Raw genomic sequence first — 26,042 nt, forward strand, 5'->3', positions numbered from 1 at the left:
AATCTCTACAAAACATTTTTTTTTACCATAATACATGCACAAGAGCTGTTATATTATGCTGATAAAAATATGCAGATTTATTTATACTGCTACTATATATTATTACAAAATGCTATTACAGTACAGAATATATACGACATAATCTGCTTTTAGTTCATGTTTATATTAGTTGTTTATAATAGTTCGTAATGTTTTTGCATGTACTTTTGTTATGTTTTAAATGAAAAAGCAAATACTTTAAAAAGTAAGCAAATAATTTCATAAGATCATGTCTCCAACTAGTGCGTAAAAAGCAATGTAATAATATTTTCATAAAACGAAAACAATACTTAATACATGTAGTAGTTTAATATGTTTATTGTGGTTTGTTCAAATAACTTGCAATGTGTTGAATGAGAAAGATACTGCTCGACGTGTCGCCATAAACAAGTCCATTAAAAATTGCAGTTTAAAAAACTCACACCAGACGGACAGTTGTGACATTTGAAACCAGCCCCTGAAAAATTAAAAACACAAAGTCTTTGTAAAATCCATGTACAAACACTCGACTGACTTTCCCATTGTAAAGATACTGGTATGTCTCTGTGCTTTTGAAGACCCGTCACCCTCGATCAAAAACACAAAATGATTGAATATATCTTCATATATCAAGCCACTTCTTAATTTCATCCTCACACTGGTTCATACATGGCAGGTGTAGTAAATACTGTTTAAATCATGTTTTATGCGTGCTCCCACGACACTGTTTTCTACCGGCTGGCTATTGAACCGGAAGTCTCGCACAAAGAAGGGAAATACATCACATTTCTTACTTCCACGTTCGAGAAAAAGGTGGATACAAAAATATGTAGTAGTCATCCAGTATTTCTCATATCGCAATTACCGCAGAAAAATAAAACATTACAATGTCAGTATTGTGGAGGACTACTTTGAATCTCTGTTGGTGCAACCCTGACGTTCAAACCAAAAAATGGGGAACAAATGAGATTTAGTTGACTTTCAATGACTTTCCAGGGTTGTTGGTAAAAAATAGTTCAGAAACTGCTCAAGTTTTCACGCATAACTTCCTCAAGGGATTTGCAGCTGGGACACCATTCACATTAAAACTTTAATTCTGATTCAGTTGATTTAAGGATTAGGTCATTGTATGGTTTACAAAACCCCCTGGCAGCACATTTACTTCTGATGCATGTTTACATCTTGAAGACGTTACATGTCGGATGTCATAACGGCATTCAACGGAGAGGTTTATGACTTGATGTATGTAAATCTGCTCTTTATAAGATGCCTAGCACATGTTTTTGTTCCCAATATTCATAACATAATGCTTACCAAATGATGTCTTTGGGTCGTACATGAACTGTCTGGGACCAGACTAACTATAAATATTATCTGTTCCTCATTAAAGGGCATGGTTTATACCACTTATAATGTTGCTTTCAGTAAAAAATGTATGCCGATATGTGGGCAGGTGTGTGTGTTTGCGTCAGACAGCTGCGGATCTTGGCACAGTAAAGGGGTCCCGGCTGAGTCTGTTTCCTCTTGGCCCAGAATGCACCAGGGCCGTAATGTTCCAGAGAGTCCTGCGCCACAAGGGCTCAACTTAAGCTCTCTCCTCACCATTACTGTGATTTACATAGTGTTGTGGATGTGACCGTATGCTTGCTGACTGTACGCCAATTCCTTCCTATTTTACAGTGTAGCCTTGTACCCTTGCTTTGCACTTTGTGTGAAGGAAATATCTCAATAAAGTGTCATGTCATGCATTTTTAGGTCATTTTAGTATTTCCCTGAGGTCCACTTAGAATGTTAATCGAGGATGTTTGCACCAAAAACAGTCATAATTTAGTTTTACATGATCATTTTGTCACTATGTCTGACACTTAGAATTAAATGGTTGTTATTTGTGAGTTTTGTTGGATTGGGCTGCTGTGACTTTAAGACTTTCACCCAATCACTCAATCGTTCATCCAAAAATGAAAATTTTGTCATTTACTCTCCCTTAAGTTGTTCCAAACCTGTATGCATTTCTTTATTCTGCTGAGCACAAAAGAAGATATTTGAATAATCAAACTGATCTGGGGCGCTATTCACTTCCATGGTATTATTTTTTTCTACAATGGAATTCAGTGAAGCAATATTATTGTATCTTGCTCTTAAAGGAACACTCCACTTTTTTGAAAATATGCTTTTTCCAGCTCCCCAACATTTGATTTGGTCCGTTTTGGAATCCGATCTCCAGGTCTGGCACGGTACCACTTTTAGCATAGCTTAGCACAATCCATTGAATCTGATTAGACCATTAGCATCGCGCTCAAAAATATCCAAAGAGTTTCTATATTTTTCCTATTTAAAACTTGACTCTTTTGTAGTTACATTGTGTACTAAGACCGAAAGAAAATGTAAGTAATTTTAATAAAGTTGCAATTTTTCTAGACCGATGTGGCTGGGAACTGTGCTCTCATTCTGGCGTGGTGATCAGGGACTTTGCTGCCGTGGCGTGACTGCAGCAGGTGCAATGATATTACGCAGTGCGCGAAAATAGTCCCCTTGGTAACTTTCAATAGCAGATGACTATTTTCGTAAACTGCATCACATGTCATTGAGTCTCCTGCAGCCATGTTACGGCAGAAAAGTCCTTGACTATCACGCCAGAATGAGAGTATAGTTCCTAACTATATCGGCCTAGAAAATTGCAAATTAAAATTTTGCGTCAGTTTTAATACACAATGTAACTACAGAAGAGTCAAGTTTTAAATAGGAAAAATTTCAAAACTCTTTGGTTATATTTTAGCGTGATGCTAATGGTCTAAGATTCAATGGATTATGCTAAGCTATGCTAAAAGTGGTAGCGCCAGACCAGGAGATCGGCTGGATGGATTCCAGGGCGATGAAAATCAAATGTTTAACTCTAGAGGAGCTTGAAAATTAGGTTTTTTTTTTTTAGAGAAAGTGGAGCGTCCCTTTAAACTTGAAACTTGTTTAATAAACACACATACACTGTGTCTGCTTATTAATTTAATACAAAACTTCATCTTCAATTATAGTAACAGAATAACAGTATTGTCGTCTTCTACTGTTTGGTAATAAAAGTGTCTTTCCTACTTCCTTGTTATTACTTTACTCCCTATTTATTTTACTTGATCATTGACATACAACTGTGGGTGGTCAGGTTACGGAAGTACAGAAGGTCATATTGCAGATCAGTTTTAATGAATGTAATTTTTGGCTTGAAAGTTACAGTATATAAAGTTGCATTGTTTTCATAGTGCAATGATTTCAAAAGGTCAGGGGAAATTCAATGTTTAGCATGACCCCTTTAAATAACTGTTAAAAATAATAACACACTGACCATGCTAACTTTCTCTTTTCACAGAGAGAGATTACACCAGCCTTTGTGAGAAGCAACCAATTGGTCGTCAGTTGTTTCGTCAGTACTGTGACACTCAGCCTAAGTTACGACGGTGCATCGAGTTCCTGGATTCTGTGGTAAAAAATCACAGCACAAATACACATGCTGGCCTACGTGAAGCTTCCCTTACATTTACTCACTTTCCATTTCTGCTTTACACTGGCACACACATGCCTCCACCTGAAAGCTGTCTCTATAATCAAACATGGGTGATTCTGTAACTAAACTGGCACTTTGCATTACCAGCGGTGAAAAGGGATTTATTTTTCTTTTAGTTCTTTGTATTGATAGTAAATAGCTAATTAAAAAGTTTTGAAAATGTTGGATCCAACCTCTTATAATGACTAAAGATGATCTATGAAGAGATAACTCCCTCCCCTACCTTCTTGAGGACTTTAAATGACTTAATTTCTAGATTAACATAGAAAGCTGTCAAAAATATTACACATATAATACGCTTATACACCTACACCACTGCTATAATATACACATTATTTGCAAACTATAAAGGCAGAAATACACTCACCGGCCACTTTATTAGGTAAACCTGTCCAACTGCTCGTTAATGCAAATTTTTAATCAGCCAATCACATGGCAGCAACTCAATGCATTTAGGCACGTAGACATGGTCAAGACGATCTGCTGCAGTTCAAACCGAGCATCAGAATGAGGAAGAAAGGTGATTTAAGTGACTTTGACATGGTATGGTTGTTGGGCTGATCAGAAACTGCTGATCTACAGGGATTTTCACGCACAACCATGTCTAGGGTTAAAATGTGGCCGGTGAGTGTATATTCATTTTTTATGAATATGCAAGGGTCCGCGTACAATGCGTGTGATGCAATTTTCGTCATCAGAAGAGTGCACGCGTACTGTACGTACACCGTAGTGTTGTGCGATATGCCCCATAGTGAGATCATCCTATCGCCTGTGAGATCGGGCGAATTAATAGTTTACTAATTTATTTATTTGTTCATTTTGTACTAATTTATGAAGCCACTTAATTGGTGGACAAAAAAACTGATTTATTCTAAGGGCAACACTGTCACGACCGCAACCTTCTTAAAACTGATGCCATAAATCAGAGCGCGTCAATAAAGCCCAGGTGCTCTGAAATATCCTGCGTGCCAGGGAGCGGGACCAAAACACTCGCTGGTTTTAAACCCCTGCATGCCTAACAACCTCTCTAGTGCAAGGAAATATCAGAGCTGTGCGTATTACAAGCTTAGGTCCGAGAGAATCCAAGACGTGCGCATTACAAGTTCAGGTGCGAGAAGGAATCCATGCCGCGGTGGGCCCGTTCAGATCCGAGCAAGAATCCAAGACATGCGCATAACATGTTCAGGTGTGAGAAGGAATTCATGCCACAGCGCGCACTTTCAGGTCCGAGCAAGAATCCAAGACGTGTGCATTACAAGTTCAGGTGCGAGAAGGAATCCGTACCGCACGGTACAAGCTCTCTCGCCCGCAAACCCTCTCATCTGAGGAAAAGCATGCAGTGTGCATGTTGATGTGAAGCTATGATGATAATCATATTTAAAACTATAATGAGCAAACATGCCTGTTATCGTTACGAAGGCTCGCTATCGTCCATATGTCTGACTATTGTCTATTGGTACAACCCTAATACACGGCACATTTTTAAAACCACTAAAGATGCAACTAGAAAAACTGCAAATGTGAAAATGGTGAAGTCAGAATGTAAAATTAAAGAAACAGAACCACACATTAGGGGGCGCTGTGATCTATGTCAGTGCCACGTTCGGGTTGTATTAAGGTCCGGGTACTCGCAAGGGAAAGTTGGAATGTAATCCATGGTGGTCTTGGGTGCCATTGTTTATTCAATTCTTTTTTGTGCACTTAGAGTACTTTGCTAAAAATCAACGTGGGGTTTAGCAGATTCTGCCAACAATTCTCTATTCCTAAATGGCCTAATGATGGTATTATGTGGATTTGAAGTGAAAGTATTTGATTAACGTATGATGCATGACAAGAGCATTCGGTTAATATCTTATTTTTGACAGAGGGGGCACTTAGCTGCTTTTGCGTCTGAGCTCCTCATTTGTATCTCTTATTGAATTTAAATACCTACAGAGTAAACACATGTATTGTTTATTAGCCTATAGTAACAGAATCACCCATAAACTGTTACTCTTTCTGTAACTAAACTCATGTTTGACAAGCTTTGCTCTTACCGACTATAACTTCTGATTTCCAGTATATATCCCTCATTTCTGAATTATTTGCGTGTGTTTGTTTAGGCGATGTATCAGGTGGCTCCGGATGAGAAGAGAAGAGACTTCGGTTTAAATATTTTAGACACATATTTTAATAACGGGGTAAATATTTATGTAATTTATTCCTACGCACACCTGTTCTGACACTCGTGCATGCACGTGCCCTGAAAAATTTTCTGTACCGAATTAATGTTGGAACATTGGAATAACACACTGTTTTCTATCAACCCCTCTTCCTGTTTTTCCTCTCTCCCTCTCGTGCTCTTTTTCCCCTTGTAGTCAGCAGCTCATCTACCAGACATTTCTCAGGACGTGGTGGGGGAATGCAGGCAAAAACTGGAGCAGACTCCATGTAAAGAGCTCTTCCAGGAGTTTACTAGGTAACAACTCATGCTTTAAAACCAAGTTGGTCCAGGTGGCCATTTTCTGGCCTAACTGTTTCTGTCATTTGATGTGCATTGGCTGCTGTTATTAAAACACACACTACCAGTTAAACGTTTGGGGTCACTTGATTAAAAAAAAAAAATTGTAGTGGTAGTAAAATAGTGTGCAAAACAATACACAATATGTTATGATGGACCATTCAGACTCAATGAGTCAGAATGGACGAGTCAAGTTTTGTATCAGATTGAGATTGGTTTTCAATGATCATTTTGGAAATTTTAGCAGATATTACTTAAAGGGGACATATCATGAAAATGTGACTTTTTTCATGTTTAAGTACTATAATTGGGTCTCCAGTGCTTCTATCAACCAAGAAAATGTAGTTTTGGTAAACCAATCTCTGCAAACAAGTAAAAAAAATAGGTCATTGAAATTTGTTTCCCCCTGTGATGTCAGAAGGGGATAATTCCACCCCTTAATCTGCACTATCCAACCACGGCACTGACATTTAGTGCAGCTCATTTGCATTTTAAAGGACACTCCAAAAACTAAACACTTTTGCTCACACCTACAAAGTGTCAATTTTAACATGTTATAATAAAAGATCTATATGGTATTTTGAGCTAAAACTCCACATATGTACTCTGGGGACACCAAAGATTTATTTGACTTCTTAAAAAAGTCTTTTGAACGTTTCCTTTAATGTTCATTTGGCAAACTAGACAGGTCATGTTAAGTGCATTACATAGTGAGATACTACATCGGAAACAACGCACTCTCTTGTATACTGCACATTTTTGCAAATATAGGAGGTAGTGAAACACAGTCTTCAGTAATACACGCGTACACATGCAATGACACAGGAAGTTATGGTGTGTGCACACCAAAAGCGGAGCGGATATGCACATTGCGTTACTCGCTCAAAATTACTCGAAGGATTTTAGTTTTTTTGTGTCACTTGCGCGAATAAAAACAATGTTGTTTTTCGAATTTCTGTTACAGCTGGACTTGTCAGACCAGACGTGTCCATAAACTCTTTGCTGATTGGCTTGTCGCTTGAGTTGACATTTTTTTCACGATTGAGGCAAATATTGGCCTTTCACTAAATACTTGGTGTTTTTAGTCTGTTTACATGACAAAAGTGTACTTTATGTCAAGTGCTCAAACTTTAAACTTTGGTTGGGGTTAGGGTATAATATTTGGTATAATATAATTTCTGTAAGATCCAGCAGTACTGAAATCTTACTACCGACTGACTCGAAACACCAAGTATTTAGACTCAGCCTGAATATTGAATGTTCACGGCAATCGTGTCTCCTATGTCACGAATTTGCCTCTATTTGCGTCTTTGCATTGACTTTGTATGTAATCTACTCACGCAAATAATTACATTTGTTTTTTGGTGTGCACATACCATTAGTACTTGTGCATTAAAGGATTAGTCAATTTTCCCAAAAAATCCAGATAATTTACTCACCACCATGTCATCCAAAACGTCGATGTCTTTCTTTGTTCAGTCGAGACGAAATTATGTTTTTTGAGGAAAATATTCCAGGATTTTTCTCATATTAATGGACTTTAATGGACCCCAACACGTAACAGTTTTAATGCAGTTTAAAATTGCAGTTTCAAAGGACTCTAAATGATCTCAAACAAGGCATAAGGGTTTTATATAGGGAAACGATTGTCATTTTTGGCAAGAAAATAAAAAGATGCACCTTTAAACCACAACTTATCAGCTTTCTCTGGTCCTGTGACGTGCCAGTGCGACCTCACGTAATACATCATCTCGTCAAGAGGTTACGGATGACGTATCGAAACTACGCCCCAGGTGTTTACAAGTGTTGAGAAAGAGGACCATTCCGACGATGTTGTATGTGGTATGATACTAATTATTGTCTTTGTGTCAGTTTATTGTTTAAAATGGTCCGCAAATGTGTGTTTCATATATGTAACACGTGACCTTTCCACGTCATTACGCAATTATGTGAGGTCACACAGCCGGAGGAAGAAGAGAAGTTGTGATTTAAAAGTGCATATTTTTTATTTTTTTGCCAACAATGACATTGTTTCACTAGATAAGACCCTTATGCCTCGTTTGGGATCGTTTAGTCCTTTGAAGCTGCGTTGAAACTGCAATTTTAAACTGCATTAAAACTGTTACGTGTTGGGGTCTATTAAAATCCATTAAAATGAGAAAAATCCTAGAATGTTTTCCTCAAAAAACATCTTTTCTTCTGGACTGAACAAAGAAAGACCAACGTTTTGGATGACATTGTGGTGAGTAAATTATCTGGATTTTTTTAATATAAAATGGACTAATCCTTTAAGTTTCACCTTAATGTAGAATAGTTGTAGGTTTATAATTTTTGATTGTTAAGACATAAGATGCAGTCTGCTGGTTTGCGTTTATTCACGTGCTAGTCGCGTACATTTATTTCCGTTCGGATTCTTATAACAAAACTTACCACAGACTGCGATCTACACCCATAAGACTGTTTTACAGTTAAATTAAGGTTTGCACTAGTATTTTTTTTCGAGAAGACTTTGTAATAGATGGTAATAAACCGTTAGATGTAGTCCCGCTGTGGGTCTCAGAAATGTAAACATGTGATGTGTGTTTGAGTTTTGTTTAGTTTACACTTCCTTTCTCTTTGACAGGGGGTGAGGTGGAGTACTTTAATCCTTCCTGTTAAATCTCTATGGGCACAGAGTTTGCTAGCGTTCATATATTTGAATGTGATATTGTGAGAGCATATGACAGCATAAGATGCATCAGACTCTTTTACACTTTTATATATTTTCAGTGTTACAGACTAGCTAACAATCATAGTCATATACCACCTATTATTACATTAGCAAAGGTGCTAGCTGAGGAAGGCTTTATCAAAATGTACACTTTTACATCTGAAGAGTTCATATTAGTACCTCAGAGGTACACATTGGCACCAAAGAGTGCATATTAGTACCTCATTTTGTACTATTAATGTATACATATCTGTACCTAAATGGTACATATTAGGACCGTAATAAAAGGTACTGCCCCAGTGACAGATAGGGACCATTTTTGACAATTTTGTCCTTTTAAAAATGCTGTGAATAAAAACCAAATCACGCAACACTGAACATTGACGTGTCAGAGGAAATATTACCCATTTGGCCCAGATATTTTTAGTCAGTCAGAAACCTACTGATGTAGGTGTGCTGTATGCATCACTTTGCATGAAAAGTTTTTGCATCTTTCTCATGCTGTCATTTTCTCATTCTTTTTTTAGGATAGTTCGTGAATATTTAGGTGGAGCTCCTTTCTCGGCGTATCAGGAGACAATGTACTTCTCGCGTTTCCTCCAGTGGAAATGGTTAGAGAGGTGAGCGTCTCCGTCGGCCATTCTGATTGGCTCTCATTTACATAACCACACCCAGTCCAGTAAGGCCTCTTATAATTAGGATTTCTACGTTGTGGTTAATTTTTTTTATATATGCATTTCATTTACAGGCAACCAGTAACCAAAAACACATTTAGACACTACAGGGTGTTGGGAAAGGGCGGATTTGGTGAGGTGAGTTTGGTTTCTGTATTTACCTAAACTATTACGTATTTACATGCCATACAACAACAATTTACATTGATGAGTTCAAGGTCAGAAAAGTGTATTTGACTTATGAGCTATAGTCTGAATTTTCCATGTCTGGCCTATAATAATGCCAGAATTATTTGGGTGAATTGGCCCTTAAACATTTATTTCTCGGTGGATCTTCAGGTTTGTGCCTGCCAGGTTCGTGCCACTGGTAAGATGTACGCCTGTAAAAAGCTGGAGAAGAAGCGAGTGAAGAAAAGAAAAGGTGAAGCAATGGCATTAAATGAAAAACGCATTTTAGAAAAAGTTAACAGTAGTTTTGTAGTAAGTACTACTTTCTTTTTATTCCTCACTTTTACTTTTAATTCAATCTCTTCAGTCACGATTGCATGTTTGTGTTGTCTATATCATTTGTGCTATGAATCTCTGTGATAGTCTCCATCAGGTTCTCATTACGATTTTTCCTGCTTTGTAAGAGTAAAATCTCTTCCTCTGATGTTCAGTCTTGTCCAAAAAGTAGTTCAAATGTTTTGAATTGAATAATTTTCTCCTGAGTAGTTCAGTCACAGAGAGATCGCTGCTTTGAAACAGCTGTTTGGATATGATCCAAAATGTCAGTGATAAACATTCCTCAGACTTCTTGCTGTGCAAGAAGAAGATTTAAAGCTATTCTAATACCGAAATGATTTGTAAATAAAACATGCATCACTTAAACAACCTAAAAATCACAACACACTTTAATAGATTTAAACCACTTCCCTGATACGGTTGAATTGTTATGTGTTTTATATATTATCTTTGTGTTTGTCTGTAAAAACTGTTAAAATTGTCAAGATTTTGTGCTTTGTGATAAATGTTTGAAGAAAAAATATAGTTCAAAAAAACATTCAACTCTTTATAAAAATTGTTACAAGAGACCTTTTTGGCCCATGAGACGTTTAACTTATTAAAGGAAAACACCAGTTTTTCAATATTTTACTATGTTTTTGCCTCAGGTTGGTTGAATTAGTGCATGCCTATCTTTTTTCAATGCGTGCACTTAATCTTTGTGCAGCGCTTCTTGAATGTGTTAGCATTTGGCCTAGCCCCATTAATTCCTATGGTTCCAAACAAAAGTTTTATTTTGTGCCCCCATACTTACTTGTGTAACTACTCATGTAACATCTTTGAATAGGGAAAAAATGGAAGTGATTGGTGGCTTCTAAATTCATCCCTGTTTGGATCCTAAGGAATGAATGGGGCTGGGCTGAGTGCTGACACATTCACGACGCGCGGGACGGGGATTGGGTGCACGGATTGAGGTAAGATAGGTATGTGTTAATTTGTCTAATTTGATATGGGAACATAGTAAAATATTGAAAAACTTTTTTTTTCTTTAAGTAGAATTTAATGTGGTCGGGATGTATTTTGCTCATTCATTTTTCCAGAGGTAGAAGTAGAAATGTCTAAACCTTGAATCAAAACAACCAAGTTTGATGTCATGGTTGTCAATCCTAGCACGACACATTTTGGTAAAAAAGATTATAAGCTAAAAATATTGATCTGTTTTTTATGATAGCCATCGAATGCATACAGAAGGTTTATAAGAGAGCTATCAAATTATATAGACCAGTTTTCCCAACCAGGGGGCCGGGGTCTACAGGGGGGCCTCAGCAGATTTCCAAGAGGGCCTTAAGATGTCTTAAAATTATTAAAAATTGGACAAAACAAGCATTAAAATAAGCTAAAACAAGCAAAAATAAAGACGTTTTTTATTTTTTTGGCCATTTTAGTAGCGAATATACATCTGTCTAGTCATTCCAGGCTCTAGTTAATTTTATTTGGAAAAAAATGAGTGAGTGGGGGGCTTTTAAATATTGTTGTGGGCAACTAGGGGGCCTTGAAATGAAAAGATTGGGAACCACTGATATTATAGACTATTTCTATGATAATATTCTTAAAATTAGATTATAAGACTTTAACCTGGATTTCTCAGACAGGGTCACATATACAATAATACTAATACACCAATACTATTCCATCATATGACGGGACTGTGAATGCTTTATATTTGGTTGTGAAATGTTCAATGGGTATGTATTATTTTTTGATAAACGCACACCTGGCCTGACAAGTCTTAAAATAACCACTTTGCGTCGTGCCGCATTATGACCTTGGATGTGGATTATTTGTGCACAATGGCCCTTTGTTAATTACTCCTTACTTATTATATTATAGCTTTGATTACAGTTTTTTCACAGTTTTTATTTGGTCACAACTTTTTTGCACCTCATAAAATGGAGATTTTAAAAGATGCCAGCTAGCTACTCATGCTCACACACAGCTCAGAATGCCTTCAGTGTAATGTCAGGCCTGATCTCCTTCTGCTCATTTCACTACATCTGTAAAGCACCTGAGCCTCTGTTCATCCACCCACACATGCACGCACACACACTTACACATGCACACACTTACACATGCACACACACACACACACACACACACACACACACACACACACACACACACACACACACACACACAGAAAGAGAAAGAGAGACATAAACACGTGTGTGTGTGTGTGTGTGTGTGTGTGTGTGTGTGTTCATGCTAAAGGCAGGAACAGTTGCTTCTCATGAACTACTTCACACATGAGAACATCACTGTTGCCTGGCAACACTGACCAAACAGCAGCTTTAAAGAGTAGAGTCAAGTCAACTAAACCCACACACACACACACACACACACACACACGCTCATCTCAATATGTATATATATATATATATATATAGCAGGGCTGTACGTTAACTTTTTTGCACATAGCCCTGGTGCTACAGAGGTTAAAAGTTTTGTAGCACAGGCCAAACTGTTGTGGCATACAACTTTATCATTACCATTAAGTTATCTGTAAACAAACACAAGTAATGAAGTTCATCACTTAGGTTGAGTTCCCATACAGAGCAGTTTTTAGACAACATTTTTCTGTATTTGCTAATAAGTGAAGAGTGTAGAAACAACACCTCTTACTGTGGGTTCACACCAGACGCGAGTTCAACGATTTGCACGAGTAGATTACATACAAAATCAATGCAAAGACGCGATCATAAACATCCTCGCGTGGGGTTATGCGAATGACGCGATATGGGCGGCGCGCCTCAAACGCGTCTTCGCCCAAGTTGAAAATATTCAACTCGAGTGAAAAATTCGCATGACACGAAGTTAAATCCCGCTAGTAATCTAGAGCGAGTAACGCGATGCCCCGCGTTTGGTGTGTACGTAGCATTACACCTCAACACTACACATAAAAGTAGAATAGATCTGTGGGCAGACATCACTAAATAAAAGCTCAGAATAAAACACTTAATTTGCAAACTAGCAACCAAACCTGTACCATGAAACTTTTTTGTCTCTCTTTAAAGGGGGTCGCACTCCGTACAAGAAGCGCAGCGTATCTAAAAAATCAAACACGATTTGCTCTATGAATGTACTGGGCACGAGTAATCAATTTCTCGAGTACTCAAAAGTGGCATCAACGATTGATCACGAAAACGATAACCGTGTGGATTTATTTATTTTTTTGTGGTTGTGGCTTAAGGATTTTGATCATATAATATATTTAGGTGCATGAAAAACATTCTAGTAAGGCATAAATATAAAAATTTATATTATAGATAGATAGCTATAGATAGATATAGATGTAAATATAGATATAGATATAGATATAGAAATAGATATAGAGATAGATAAAGATAGAGATGTAGATAGATATAGATATACATAGAGGTATAGATATAGAGATAGATAGATATAGATAGATATAGAAATAGATATACAGATAGATAGAGATAGATAAAGAAAGAGATATAGATAGATATAGATATAGAGATAGATATAGAGATAGATAAAGATGGAGATGGAGATGTAGATTTAGATAGATAGATAGATAGATAGATAGATAGATAGATAGATAGATAGATAGATAGATAGATAGATAGATAGATAGATAGATAGATAGATAGATAGATAGATATAGAATTAGATATACAGATAGATAGATAGATATAGAAATAGATATACAGATAGATAGAGATAGATAAAGAAAGAGATATAGATAGAGATGTAGATTGATATAGATATAGATATAGAGATAGATAAAGATAGAGATGTAGATTGATATAGATATAGAGATAGAGATAGATATAAAGATAGATATAGAGATAGATAGATAGATAGATAGATAGATGGATAGATAGATAGATAGATATAAAGATAGATATAGAGAGAGATAGATAGATAGATAGATAGATAGATAGATAGATAGATAGATAGATAGATAGATATAGAAATAGAGATATATAGAAATAGATATAGAAATAGATAGATATAGATATAGAAATAGATAGATATAGATATAGAAGTAGAGATAGATATAGAAATAGAAATAGAAATAGATATAGAAATAGATATAGATATAGATATAGATATAGAAATAGAGATAAATATAGATATAGAAATAGAGATAAATATAGATAGATAGATATAGATAGACATATATTAGATATATTAAAAGCGATGCAGGGGTGTAGAAAATTAACTGAAAAGATAAACATAAAAACCCCAGACAAACACTTTAGATATTTATTAACAACAGCAGTTAATACTGTCAATACATGAATTTTACTTTCAACTTGTTTATGCAGATTGTACTTTATAAGGTTGATCATGGTTTCTACGAGTGGCGGCTCGTGACTGCTCATTCGAGGGGCGCAAGTTCGGAGTGTCATGTGTTTGTTGCTTATGTTTTCAAAATATGTGTTTGTTGCATCATGTGAACCATGTGCATCACGTGTTTTGTCAAAATAAATGCCTGCTGCACATGCGTCAAAACGTTTCTGATAAAAGAGACGCTTACATTTACAAAATACATGCAAGACACTCCCTTAATCTCCCCTTCTTGAAGCAATCTCTATAATTTATGGGCGGGGCCTTTGACAACATCCGAGTAGTCATTTCTCGATAAACGAATTCAAGCCCTGCCCTACATTTTTTTCTAATTTCAGAAGCCGTTTCACTCTGATATACTGTACGTCACGACGGGTAAAATAAGACAGTCGCTACTTCCGTTTCATGATGACTTTAAATATATACCGCATACACGTGTATGTATGTATATATAAACATAAATATTATATGCATAAATGCTTTTATGCTCCTATTGATCTGCAGCTTCGCACTGTTAAGCATCAACATATTGTTGGATTTACTCTTTGTTCTGTAATCTTTTAAACCCAGCCACCCACAATATTGGGTGTAACCACTAAACTGAAGGGTGAGAACCCCTCCTTTACGCTGTGGTCTTCAATTTCCGCAGTGGTTCTTTTAAGAGGATGTTACAGTTTGTTAATAGGCTGCAGTGAAGGCATAATAATAGCAAGCTGTGGCTTCTGTACTTAAAATTATAAGTACAAAATATGGAGAAAGCAAAAATGTAAATTCAATCAAAATGTAACTGTTCTACTGATGTGCTATAATAATTACAATGTAATACCCAAATGTGACCCAGAACCACAGCAATAAGGGTCAATTTAAAAAGAAAATGTATGTATGGTTTGTTAGGATAGGACAATATTTGGCTGAGATACAACTATTTTAAAATTTGGAATCAGAAGGTGCAAAAAAAAAAAAATCGAAATCGCCTTTAAGGTTGTCCAAAATGAAGTCCTTAGCAACACATATTACTAATAATAAATACATTTTTGTTATTTTGACCCATACTATGTATTGTTGGCTATGGCTAAAATACATTTGCACGAGTAGATTACATACAAAGTCAATGCAAAGACGCGATCATAAACATCCTCGCGTGGGGTTATGCGAATGACGCGATATGGGCGGCGCGCCTCAAACGCGTCTTCGCCCAAGTTGAAAATATTCAACTCGAGCGAAAAATTCGCATGACACGAAGTTAAATCCCGCGAGTAATCTAGAGCGAGCAACGCATTGCCCTGCGTTTGGTGTGTACGTAGCATTACACCTCAACACTACACATAAAAGTAGAATTGATCCCGTGCTACTTATGACTGGTTTTGTGCAAACTAGGGATGCACGATATATCGGCCGACATATCATTATCGGCCGATAACTGCTTATTTGTAATATTATCGGTTATCGGTCTGATAGCAAAATTAGGCAGATAAATGAAAGCCGATAAATGATGGATTATTTTGGTTTGTTGACCCACTTCACTTGCTCATTGCTGGCCATGTGGAGTTTTGATTGGTGCTTTCTGTGACATAGCACGAAGATGACACGTGTTGCGGCTTAAGAAGAGTATGCTAGTCTAGCGCAAAGACAAGATGTCCGCGGTCTGGGAGTTTTTCATTGTGAAAATAATATGAATATTTATCGGCCTATATATATATATATATATCGGTTATCGGCCCCCAAATATAAAGAATTATCGGTATCGGCCAAAATTTCCATATCGGTGCATCCCTAGTGCAAACAAAGGTATTTATAGTAATTTATAGTGTTAATATGAATTAGCAAGTTTATGAATGAATTAGCTCGGGTATGCTTATATATTTATTTTTCATCAGTATGTGTTCTTTTGGGAATCAAATTGAACCTGTGACTCTTGCATTGCTTTGCTAACACAATGCACTACCAGTTGAGTGTGAACAAAGTTTAACTTGTATATTCACCACAAAGTTGGATGTATCTTGCCTTAATTCATGAATAGATAACAATGCACCTCTCTCTTTCTCTGTTCTTCTTAGGTCAGTTTGGCTTATGCATATGAGACAAAGGACGCACTTTGTTTAGTGTTGACTATAATGAATGGCGGTGACCTCAAGTTTCATATCTATAACATGGGGAACTCTGGCTTCGATGAACAGCGTGCCATTTTCTACGCTGCAGAGATCTGCTGTGGCTTAGAGGATCTGCATCGGGAGCGGATCGTCTACAGGTGCGTGTGCTCCCTTTATTCACGCTGGCCATGAGAAATACAAGATGAGATGAGTTTTACCTTTCACTGCACTCAAATTGCACAGGAGGATATTTAAAAAAAAATCTTGCATGTGACATTAAAACCAGTCATAAGTTGCATGGGTATATGTGTAGCAATAGCCAACAATGCATTGCATGGGTCATAATTGTTCATTTTGTAAATCCAAAAATCATTAGGACATTTCCTACAGTAAATATATAAAAAAGTGTAATAAATCAGAATCCAAGGCACTACTTCAAAGAATAAAGGCTTTTTATATTTTTGAACTGGAAGTAGTGCCTTGGATTCTGATTTATAAGATATTAGTTCTAACCCAACCAAGAGCACCTTCTGGGACACACAAAGTGGTCCTTTCAGCAAGAAGCGCTCCTAGATTCTCTTCTGGATTAATATAAAAAAGTGTATTTATTATTAATAATATGTGTTGCGAAAGACTTTGTTTGGACAAGTTTGAAGGCGATTTTCTAAATATTTTTTATTGCACCTTCAGATTGCATCTTTTGAAATGGTTGTAGCTTGGCCAAATATATTCCTATCCTGACAAACCATAAATGAAGGGAAAGCTTATTTATTCAGCTTATTTAGATAATGCAAAAATACCAATTCCAAAAAACTGACCCTCATGGTTTTGTATTTTTATTATATTTGCCTAGATTTTGACAATGTAGCATTTGCCTGACACACCAGATTTGAATGCATTTAGATTTTGAATATGAAAGTCTATTTCGGCATGCACCATGCAGCATGCGAATCAAATATATACAAATTTGCTATTTAGGGTGCGTGTTTCATTCAAAATAGGCAAATTACGAGGACGTGTATGGAATTACTTGGGTTGAACAGCCATGAAATAAATTCATCATCTTTATTCATGTTTTACCATAAGGGGCTGTTACCCAGACAGGGTTTAGATTAATACAGGACTAGGCCTTAGTTATATTAGGACATTAAATTTGTTTTTACGAACAAACCTTACATTAAAACAATACTGGTGTGCATCTTGGGACAAAACGATGGCACTTATATATGTTAAGATATGTTAGAGCAAGTTTTTAGCAACTCAAACATGCATTTTTAAACAATTATTATCTGGAAAACCACCCCTAAAAGTTAAAAATGCCCAGAATTTCTTGCTATTAGACGTTCTTAGAATTTGTGATCCGGTTTGTAAATGTACTCTTTTATTTATGATTCACTGTTTACTACATAACATCATCCTACAAAATGTAAAATATAGCCTTGATATCTTTAATATTGACTGAGGACGTTCATGTCAAAGATTAAAATCAATGTGAAATCAATATGTCCTAATCTTGTAATATTTAGATTATGATACTTTAACCTGAATTTCACAGACTTGGTCACATTTCTTATGTGATTTTTTTTCCAGAGACCTCAAACCTGAGAATATTCTCCTAGATGACCGTGGTAAGCTGCTTTTTAATCACTATATTTTACAAATGATACCATTTAGATCCATCAAAATCCAACTGTTTAAATGAAATGCAAAGTTAGCAGCAGACAGAATGCAAATATTGTCGATTAAGTTAATTTAATTTACTCACCCCCATGTCATCCAATATGTTTATGTCTTCTTTTTTTGTTCAGTCGAGAAGAAATTACGTTTTTTAAAGGAAAACATTCCAGTATTTTTCTCCATATATGGCGCTTTTCCATTGCATAGTACCCCACGGTTTGGTTTCGGTCAACTTACTTTTGTGAGCTTTTCAACTGGGTGCAGCATGTAGTACCCAATACTTTTTTTTAGTACCACCTCGGTCGAGGTTCCAAGCGACTCTAACTGATACCAAAACGTGACGTGAAAACACTGTAGATCACTGACTGGTCTGAGAGAATCGTCACTACCAGCGTCATGGTCACTATAAAGTAAAAGATTAGCTTTACCTTCGTGCTAGCTTGCGCCGTCTCGAGCAAACATGTTGTCATCTGTGCTCTGCTATAAGTTCCCAAATTCCCTTTTAGCGATGAAAAACATCCACAGGTTGAGAATCAGGAACACCTTAACAGTTTTCTTCCAGACTTGCAGTTTGTGGCAGCACATTCGCGACGCACACGTCCGCATATATGCTTAAATGCAACTTAAATGAAGCTCAGCGTAGCACGTCGACTGACGCCAGCAGTGTTTGTGTCATGTGAGAAAGAGGTAGTAATAAACGCGATGTGCAAACATCTATTTGTGGTGGTCAATTTTACTTTTGTGGCGGACTGAGAAATAAATGAATGTATGGGAATGTACAACGACGCTCTTACTTGTATGATGTCACAGCAGTTAGCAGCGCAAATATAACGACACGCCTACAATCCCTCCCACTGGGAAGTGTTACTAAACTCGATGGAAAGCTAACCAAGCCAAAGTGAGGTGAGCTGACCCGACCTGACCCAAACCAAATTATGGGGTACTATGCAATGGAAAAGCGCCAATAGTGGACTTAAAGTGGACCATTTTAAACAATACACTGACATTATTAGTATCATTCCACATACAACAAACCCGGCTAGTGCAAGATGAGAAGTTATTGTTTAAAAGTACATTTTTTGAGGGCAAAAAGGACGATTGTTTGCTAGATAAGACCCTGTTAAGGTCCACTAAAGTTCACTATATGGATAAAAATACTGAAATGTTAAAAAAAAAAATTCTTCTTGACTGAACAAAGAAAGACATAAACATCTTGGATGACATGGGGGTGAATAAACTATAGGAATTTATTTATAAAAGTGAAATATTCCACCCTCAACATTCTAGCATTGCCTTATAAAGTATTGCACAGTTAAAGACAGCTTAACGTTTTCGTCAGAAAATGAAAAAATGTAGTCGTACTTGTTAAACTACGCCTACGCTTTAATTGGAGCATTTCTGCCCATGAGAAAATTTTTTCACTCAAGTGTGTCATCTTTGGGCTTGTTGGGAATGGTAATACTGGTTATTTTAACATTGTTGTAATACTGGTCCACAGGGCACATTCGTATTTCTGATCTGGGATTGGCTGTCCAGATTCCAGAGGGTGAAACGATACGAGGGCGCGTTGGGACGGTGGGATATATGGGTAAGTTCCAATCCCATTCCACATCTCTACAGTTGTGTTTTTTTTTTTTTGTTATGTTTTTGGGCATTTTTTGCCTTTATTCAACAGATAGTAGGCAGTGGTGTAGTGCAGGGTATACGCAGGTATACGGAGTATACCCACCTCTTTATTTGATGGCATGGGGTATACCCACTTCTACTGGGGGCATACATTAAGAATATACCCACTTCTACTGGGGGCATACATTAAGAATATACCCACTTCTACTGGGGGCATAAATTTAGAGTATACCCACTTCTCCAGACACCACTACACCACTGATAGTAGGGTAGGAGAGGACAGGAAAGTATAGGGTGGAGAGAGGGGTACGGGATCGGCAAAGGACCTCGAGCCGGGATTTGAACTCGGGTCGCCGAAAGTGCGTCTGCACCATATGTCGGAGCACTTGCCCACTACACCATCGGCTCCGACACAGTTGTGTTTTTTTAATATAAATATATAACTTTATTGTTTTGTGTGTGTTTTTTTTAAGCACCGGAGGTCATTCAGAATGAGAGCTACACCTTCAGTCCCGACTGGTGGGGTTTGGGTTGCCTGATTTACGAGATGATCCAGGGCCAGTCGCCGTTCCGGCGCCGCAAAGAACGCGTGAAAAGAGATGAAGTGGACCGGCGTGTGTGCGAGGACCAGGAGGAATACTCAGAGAAGTTCTCTGAAGAAGCAAAAGACATCTGCCGACAGGTGCAACTCTTTAGTACCCTTTATTACTGTTGGCCCTCGAGTCATGTAGGAATGAGCACACATGAATGCCACAACAGTGGGGAAACTTAAAGGAATAGTTCACCCGAAAATGAAAATTACCCCATGATTTACTCACCATCAAGCCATGCTCCATGTATATGATTATCTTTGGTCAGACAAACACAATTGGAGTTATATTAGAAAATGTCCTGGCGGTTCCAAGCTTTAAAATTGTAGTAAATGGTGCTTCTGATTTGAAGCCCAAAAAAGTCCATCCACCCTTGACAGAATAATACACACAGCTCCAGTAGGTTAATAAAGGCATTCTGAGGGTAAATAATGCAATTTTGTAAAAAAATATAATATCAAACTTTAAAACTTTACTAACTAGCTTAAAAATTGACAGACTTTCACAAGAAAGTGCGTTTCCGGTGTGTATGGCATAGGACGTAGTGGAGGACTGCAACCTAAAGGTCAAATTCAGTGCCATGACTTTTTGGGTGTTTTCCATTTTTCTCTCAGACCTGCTTTTTTCTTCTCTGACCTCACTTCCTCTTTCTAACATCATTTCTATTCTCTTGAACTCAATAGTTGTTATGTAAAGATCCAAAGGAACGTTTGGGGTGTCGAGGTAGCGGAGCGGCCGAAGTGAAGCAGAATCCCATTTTCCACAATATCAACTTCAAGAGATTGGAGGCCAACATGCAGGACCCGCCCTTTTGTCCCGATGTACGTCAGTGATTGGCTCGTTTCATGTCCTTTATCCAATATGCCTGCCTTTGACATTCAAAATATATAAGTAACTGATTTGGCTGTCATGTAAAACTCTTTTAAGAAGAGTTTTGTCATGTCAGATCCATCCAGCAGACTTGTCAATGTAAAAAAAAATTGTCATCCTCTTTTTCTTTTCTTTTTTACAGCCACGTGCAGTGTACTGCAAGGATGTTTTGGATATCGAGCAGTTTTCAACAGTTAAAGGCGTAAACCTGGACCCTACGGATGATGACTTTTACCACAAGTTTGTAACAGGAAGTGTCTCCATCCCCTGGCAGAATGAGGTACTGCACTCTTTGGAACTTGTGTATTCAACTGCACAATTTTTTGCATACACATTTTTATTCATAGACTAAACATAACAAAGTATATTTGACTATTGCCCTTGCAACCAATCATCCATATTGTGGTAACTTCATAATTAAATAAATGAAATACAATTGTCTGTTTGGTATCTCTATAAATATAAATATAAAATGTGCACTCCTTCAGGTTTAATGCACATATTAAAACGCAATTCAACCATAATGGACCTGGTATGCAGTGTATAACATTGTGTGTGTTTTTCAGATGATCGAAATGGAGTGCTTTAAGGAGATCAATGTTTTCGAGATGGACGGCGTGCTGTGTTCTGATCTGGATGTGAACAGACCAAATCCGGCACCAAAGCGGGGATTCTTCTATCGTCTATTTCGACGAGAGGCAAGTGCTAGCGCGCCGCCCGTCGTGGTCAAAGGGGGTGGGGCTTGAGGTATTTCTGGCACTTTTCGAGCAGACTGTGTTCCCATCGTTTCACGGTTTTGGTGGTCTCGGTCACTGTGTGCTTCTGTATACCATTTGGTTTTTGCATCTGGCATCTCTGTTGTGACGTTCGCACTAAAATGGAAAGTGGAAGTGGGCAGACCATGTTTGTGTGCGTGTGTGGTAAACTCTGCAACCCTGTAACAAACTAAGCCTTTTAATTTAGGTTTCCTCTGACTAACCCCAAACTGGAAAAGCAAGCACCGGAGTTCTTCCTAACTTTACTTTTCTGATTTTTAAATCTTTTGTTGTTCAACGCCAAGTTCGAATGGTTAAAGGAACAGTATGTAAGAAATTAATATCAATTAATCATAAAATGGCCCTGATATGTCACTAGACATTAAGAAATCATATTCATTTCAAATACTTATGTCACTCACAACAGTGATCTGGCCAGGATATTGTCGTTTAAAAAGTGGAGTTGCAGCCCTCAAGTGATGTTTATGTTGTCATGTTGTGTATTGGCCACCAGTTGGGTGATTGCAGTACCAGTTTTGGCCACAAGTTTTGTGATTGCAATATCAGTTTTGGCCACAATCCTACATACTGTTCCTTTTTAAGGTGACGTTGTGTCATGATGATTCATGAGAGATATCCCATTGTACTTATCCATCTGTATACAGTAGATCATGTGTAGATATCAAAGTCTGCTACCTTCTTTGCATTGGAGATGATGTCACTGTTCCTCCTCACCTGCAGGTTTGCTTCAAGAGTGCCAACAGTGTGGAAGGGGAGGAGCCATCTTGACTTTAAACCACTCCCACTTTTCGTCAGCTGCCAATCGGAAAGCTAAAACGTATGAATGTTCAACTGTATTTATGAACTGTATTAAACTGTATAATAATTAAAGGGTATGAGTTTAAAGAATTTTGTACATTTGTACTTGAATTATGTGTAGATGTATATTTTCACAAAAGGTTGTATTGTACAAAAAGCCATAGAAATACCACTTGAATGCATATATATATGTGTATATATATATGTATGTATATATATATATATATATATATATATATATATATATATGTGTGTATATATGTATATATATATATATATATAAATATATAAATAATGTTTTTATTTTTATTTTCATCCGTAATGAATCTGAAACATGTATTTCTTTTTAAGCACAATATCATCATTCTCTTTTGTTTTTTTAATGCTAGCATCCTGTTAGCACCACCTTTCGACGTATGTTTGGCTGGATAGATTTGGTGGAACCCCCCAAAAAATCAAACAAACTATTCATTGCATTATTATCATTAGTGGTCAACCAGTTTTGATATTTAGAGGGCAAATTGGTCAATATAAGCCTATATAAATGTTTCAACTTGATCTCATTGATAAACTATTTTACGAGGTGGCAATTTTGTTTGAATTCGTACGGCATGAATTGTAATATAATACAAAAATGTATAAATATTAATAAAGCAAGAAAGAAACCACATCTCCAGTCACTGGAGCAAAAGCATATCTTACTAAATCCCGGAGTATAGTTAGTTTTTTACGTGCGAACATACATGTGCGGTTGAATGCACAAAGTATATAGTTGATTGACACGTGTCAGAGGCAAAATCCGCCTCTTGTGGGAGGGGCAAGTGCTATGCTCTTGTCTGTTTGCAGGATGGCTGATGTTGATGGCGGGTCGATAAACGTCACGTGACTCAAAAGTGAAATGTGTATTTACAACTTACCAGATTGCTCAATGTCCTCACTGACACTCTTCCAAGCGAGGTCCTTTTTATTTCTGTCTTTATAGAAATAAGAACTTGTGTCGTATAGCTCCAGGTGACTGCTCACGGACAATATCAAGTTTTCATGCTGAATGAGTGACTTCGGCGCGAAAATCCGCCAAAGTTCAAATTTTTCAACTCGGGCATCAGCCGCAAATTCGCGACAAACGCAAAATGCACAAAAACTAGATGCGAACTAGACGCGCGAATGAAGCGGAATTGCATCTATCGCGCCGTGCCAAACGCCTCATCCGAGAAGACGCGTCAACGCGTCTTCACATTGACTTAACATTGAAATCACTCGCGCTTGACACCCCATACTGCGGCTGGTGTAAACGCAGCATAACAGACATTCGCCGCATATGCATTGCGACAAAATGCAATGCATCTCATGGGTTACATACAACATTCTCCTATAGGCGCATGCATGACCTACGCGTACAATGTATGCAGGGTTTAAAGAATGTGACGGGTGCGTACAGTACGTGTGCACTCTTCTGATGACGAGAATTGCGGAACGCGCACGCACTGTACGCGTTAAAAATTGACACCTCAGCCTTAAAGCTTACAAACGTGATCGTACAGATTTATACAAATTGACCACCTTAAAATAGTTACAAAAGGCTTTTAGATTGTATTGTAAGCATTTTTATTGCCAGACGTTTTGTGTTTCACACAATATTTATTCAAAATGTACAAAACATTTAAAACTGACAGTGTATTATCTGTTGACAAAGCTGTTCGTATTAAAAGAGAAACTAATGCTAATTGGTTAAGCAGTCAAATTTTGTGACAATTTGGTGGCAACTATCAGCAATAAATTGGCCTTGCCGATATATCAATTTATGATTAGTTACGCAAACTTTTTTTTGTTTTATTTAAATGAATTATTTTACACACTGAAAAAAATGATTCATTCAATTTACTCAGTTTTTTGAGGTGGGTGGTTGCAATCAATTTATTTAAGCTACATTTAAAAAAAGAAAAACAAAACCAAAAACTTTTGATTAAATGTAGCTTAAATAAATTGATTGCAACCACTTACCTTAAAAAAAATGGAGTAAATTGAATGAATCATTTTTTTCAGTGCACTACGAGTTGCCAATGAATCCTGACCTGACATCTGCCCAAATCTTTTTTCCTTTGTCGTCATGGTTACCTGTAGTGCCATCAGAAAGCTTTACAATGGTTTTAACCACCAGACCCAAATTTGCTTAATCTTTACATTTTGCTGACAGGACAACTCAAATGTGCGGCTGATGTTGCCTTAGGTATCATATTTACAATTGATGTTTCAAATGGAGTGCGAGTGTACTCGGTTGGAAGATTAAAGCGCATGCACGCACGCGCTATAGACTTTTGTTTCTTATCTTAAGCCTCAGGCCATGAGAGACATTCGGTGTCTGATAATCATATAAGAACATATAACTGTGCAATCTGTTTATCACACACGTGCACATAAGCATCACGGCTTTTTCATTCTATGTTGTTTTTGTTTATTATTGTTTTTGTTTTTTTACTTTTGTATGCATTTGTATTGTATGGCATTGTTGTAATCTCAATGAAGTTAATGCTTCCATTCAGAGTAATAAGCTTTACCTCTACCGTCATTCCGAAGCCTAAACAAGAAAACGGGACGCATCCTTACTTTTCTAGACTTAACACAAATGCCTTTATAAATTGAATATTTTGTTTTGATGCAATTCTTTTGCATCACTTTACATCATTAAAACTCAAATAGGAATAATTGTGTGTAGTTCACTGACATCCATGTCTTTATAAGGATTCATTACAAAGCTGTGAAAATGTTTCTTCAGTTATTCCCATATGTGTGCATGTTCTACTGTACCCATGGTTTCAAAAGAGGACAAGCACTCGCTTTAGTAATCATTTGTTTTGACATATGCCCATTAAAAGTACTTCTGGAAAAGTTTGTGAGGATTTTTTTGTTTCAATGTATGGAAGATTGGGTTGGTTGTCACACTTTTACTTTAGGGAATGTTGAGGTGTGTATGTTTCCCTTTGAAAGTCAAGTTTTGTATTGGCACATGCCTTAAAGAGTTAAATACTATTGAATATTTCCAGCATACACTGTAAAAAGTGTTGTTAATTCAGCTAAACATTTTAAGACAACCAGGTACACTGAAAAAAATTAAGGCTGGATTTACTTAAAATATAGTGCATCATTTTTCCATTCATTTTTTAAAGTAAGACATGGAATTTTTAAGCAATTTATGCAATTGCTTAATATTTCAAGTAAAACTTACTTAAAAAAGTGGATGCAAAAATAATGCACTATATTTGTAAATATTATATTTTACAGTGTAATTTTTAAAGTTGACTCAAG

General features: G+C 37.0%; 1 protein-coding gene across 2 annotated transcripts in view; it reads left to right on the forward strand.

The window, feature by feature from the left end:
* grk4 (G protein-coupled receptor kinase 4) overlaps window positions 1-22,937 on the forward strand; it is a 36,996-nt gene extending 14,059 nt beyond the window's left edge. Inside the window, exons 3-16 of one of the 2 annotated variants that reach the window (XM_055205867.2) lie at window positions 3,377-3,489; window positions 5,674-5,751; window positions 5,929-6,029; window positions 9,309-9,401; window positions 9,530-9,593; window positions 9,795-9,935; window positions 16,370-16,560; window positions 17,993-18,030; window positions 19,578-19,667; window positions 20,179-20,387; window positions 20,979-21,116; window positions 21,308-21,445; window positions 21,732-21,912; window positions 22,662-22,937. In XM_055205867.2, the coding sequence (XP_055061842.1) occupies window positions 3,377-3,489; window positions 5,674-5,751; window positions 5,929-6,029; window positions 9,309-9,401; window positions 9,530-9,593; window positions 9,795-9,935; window positions 16,370-16,560; window positions 17,993-18,030; window positions 19,578-19,667; window positions 20,179-20,387; window positions 20,979-21,116; window positions 21,308-21,445; window positions 21,732-21,911 (1,574 nt within the window). In that variant the 3' untranslated portion in view covers window position 21,912; window positions 22,662-22,937. The remainder of the gene's footprint in view (window positions 1-3,376; window positions 3,490-5,673; window positions 5,752-5,928; window positions 6,030-9,308; window positions 9,402-9,529; window positions 9,594-9,794; window positions 9,936-16,369; window positions 16,561-17,992; window positions 18,031-19,577; window positions 19,668-20,178; window positions 20,388-20,978; window positions 21,117-21,307; window positions 21,446-21,731; window positions 21,913-22,661) is intronic. The other variant, XM_055205866.2, reaches the window with a different exon arrangement.
* Window positions 22,938-26,042: the final 3,105 nt, after the last annotated feature.

Source organism: Misgurnus anguillicaudatus, chromosome 3 (genome assembly GCF_027580225.2).
Source record: "Misgurnus anguillicaudatus chromosome 3, ASM2758022v2, whole genome shotgun sequence".
NCBI lineage: Eukaryota > Metazoa > Chordata > Actinopteri > Cypriniformes > Cobitidae > Misgurnus > Misgurnus anguillicaudatus.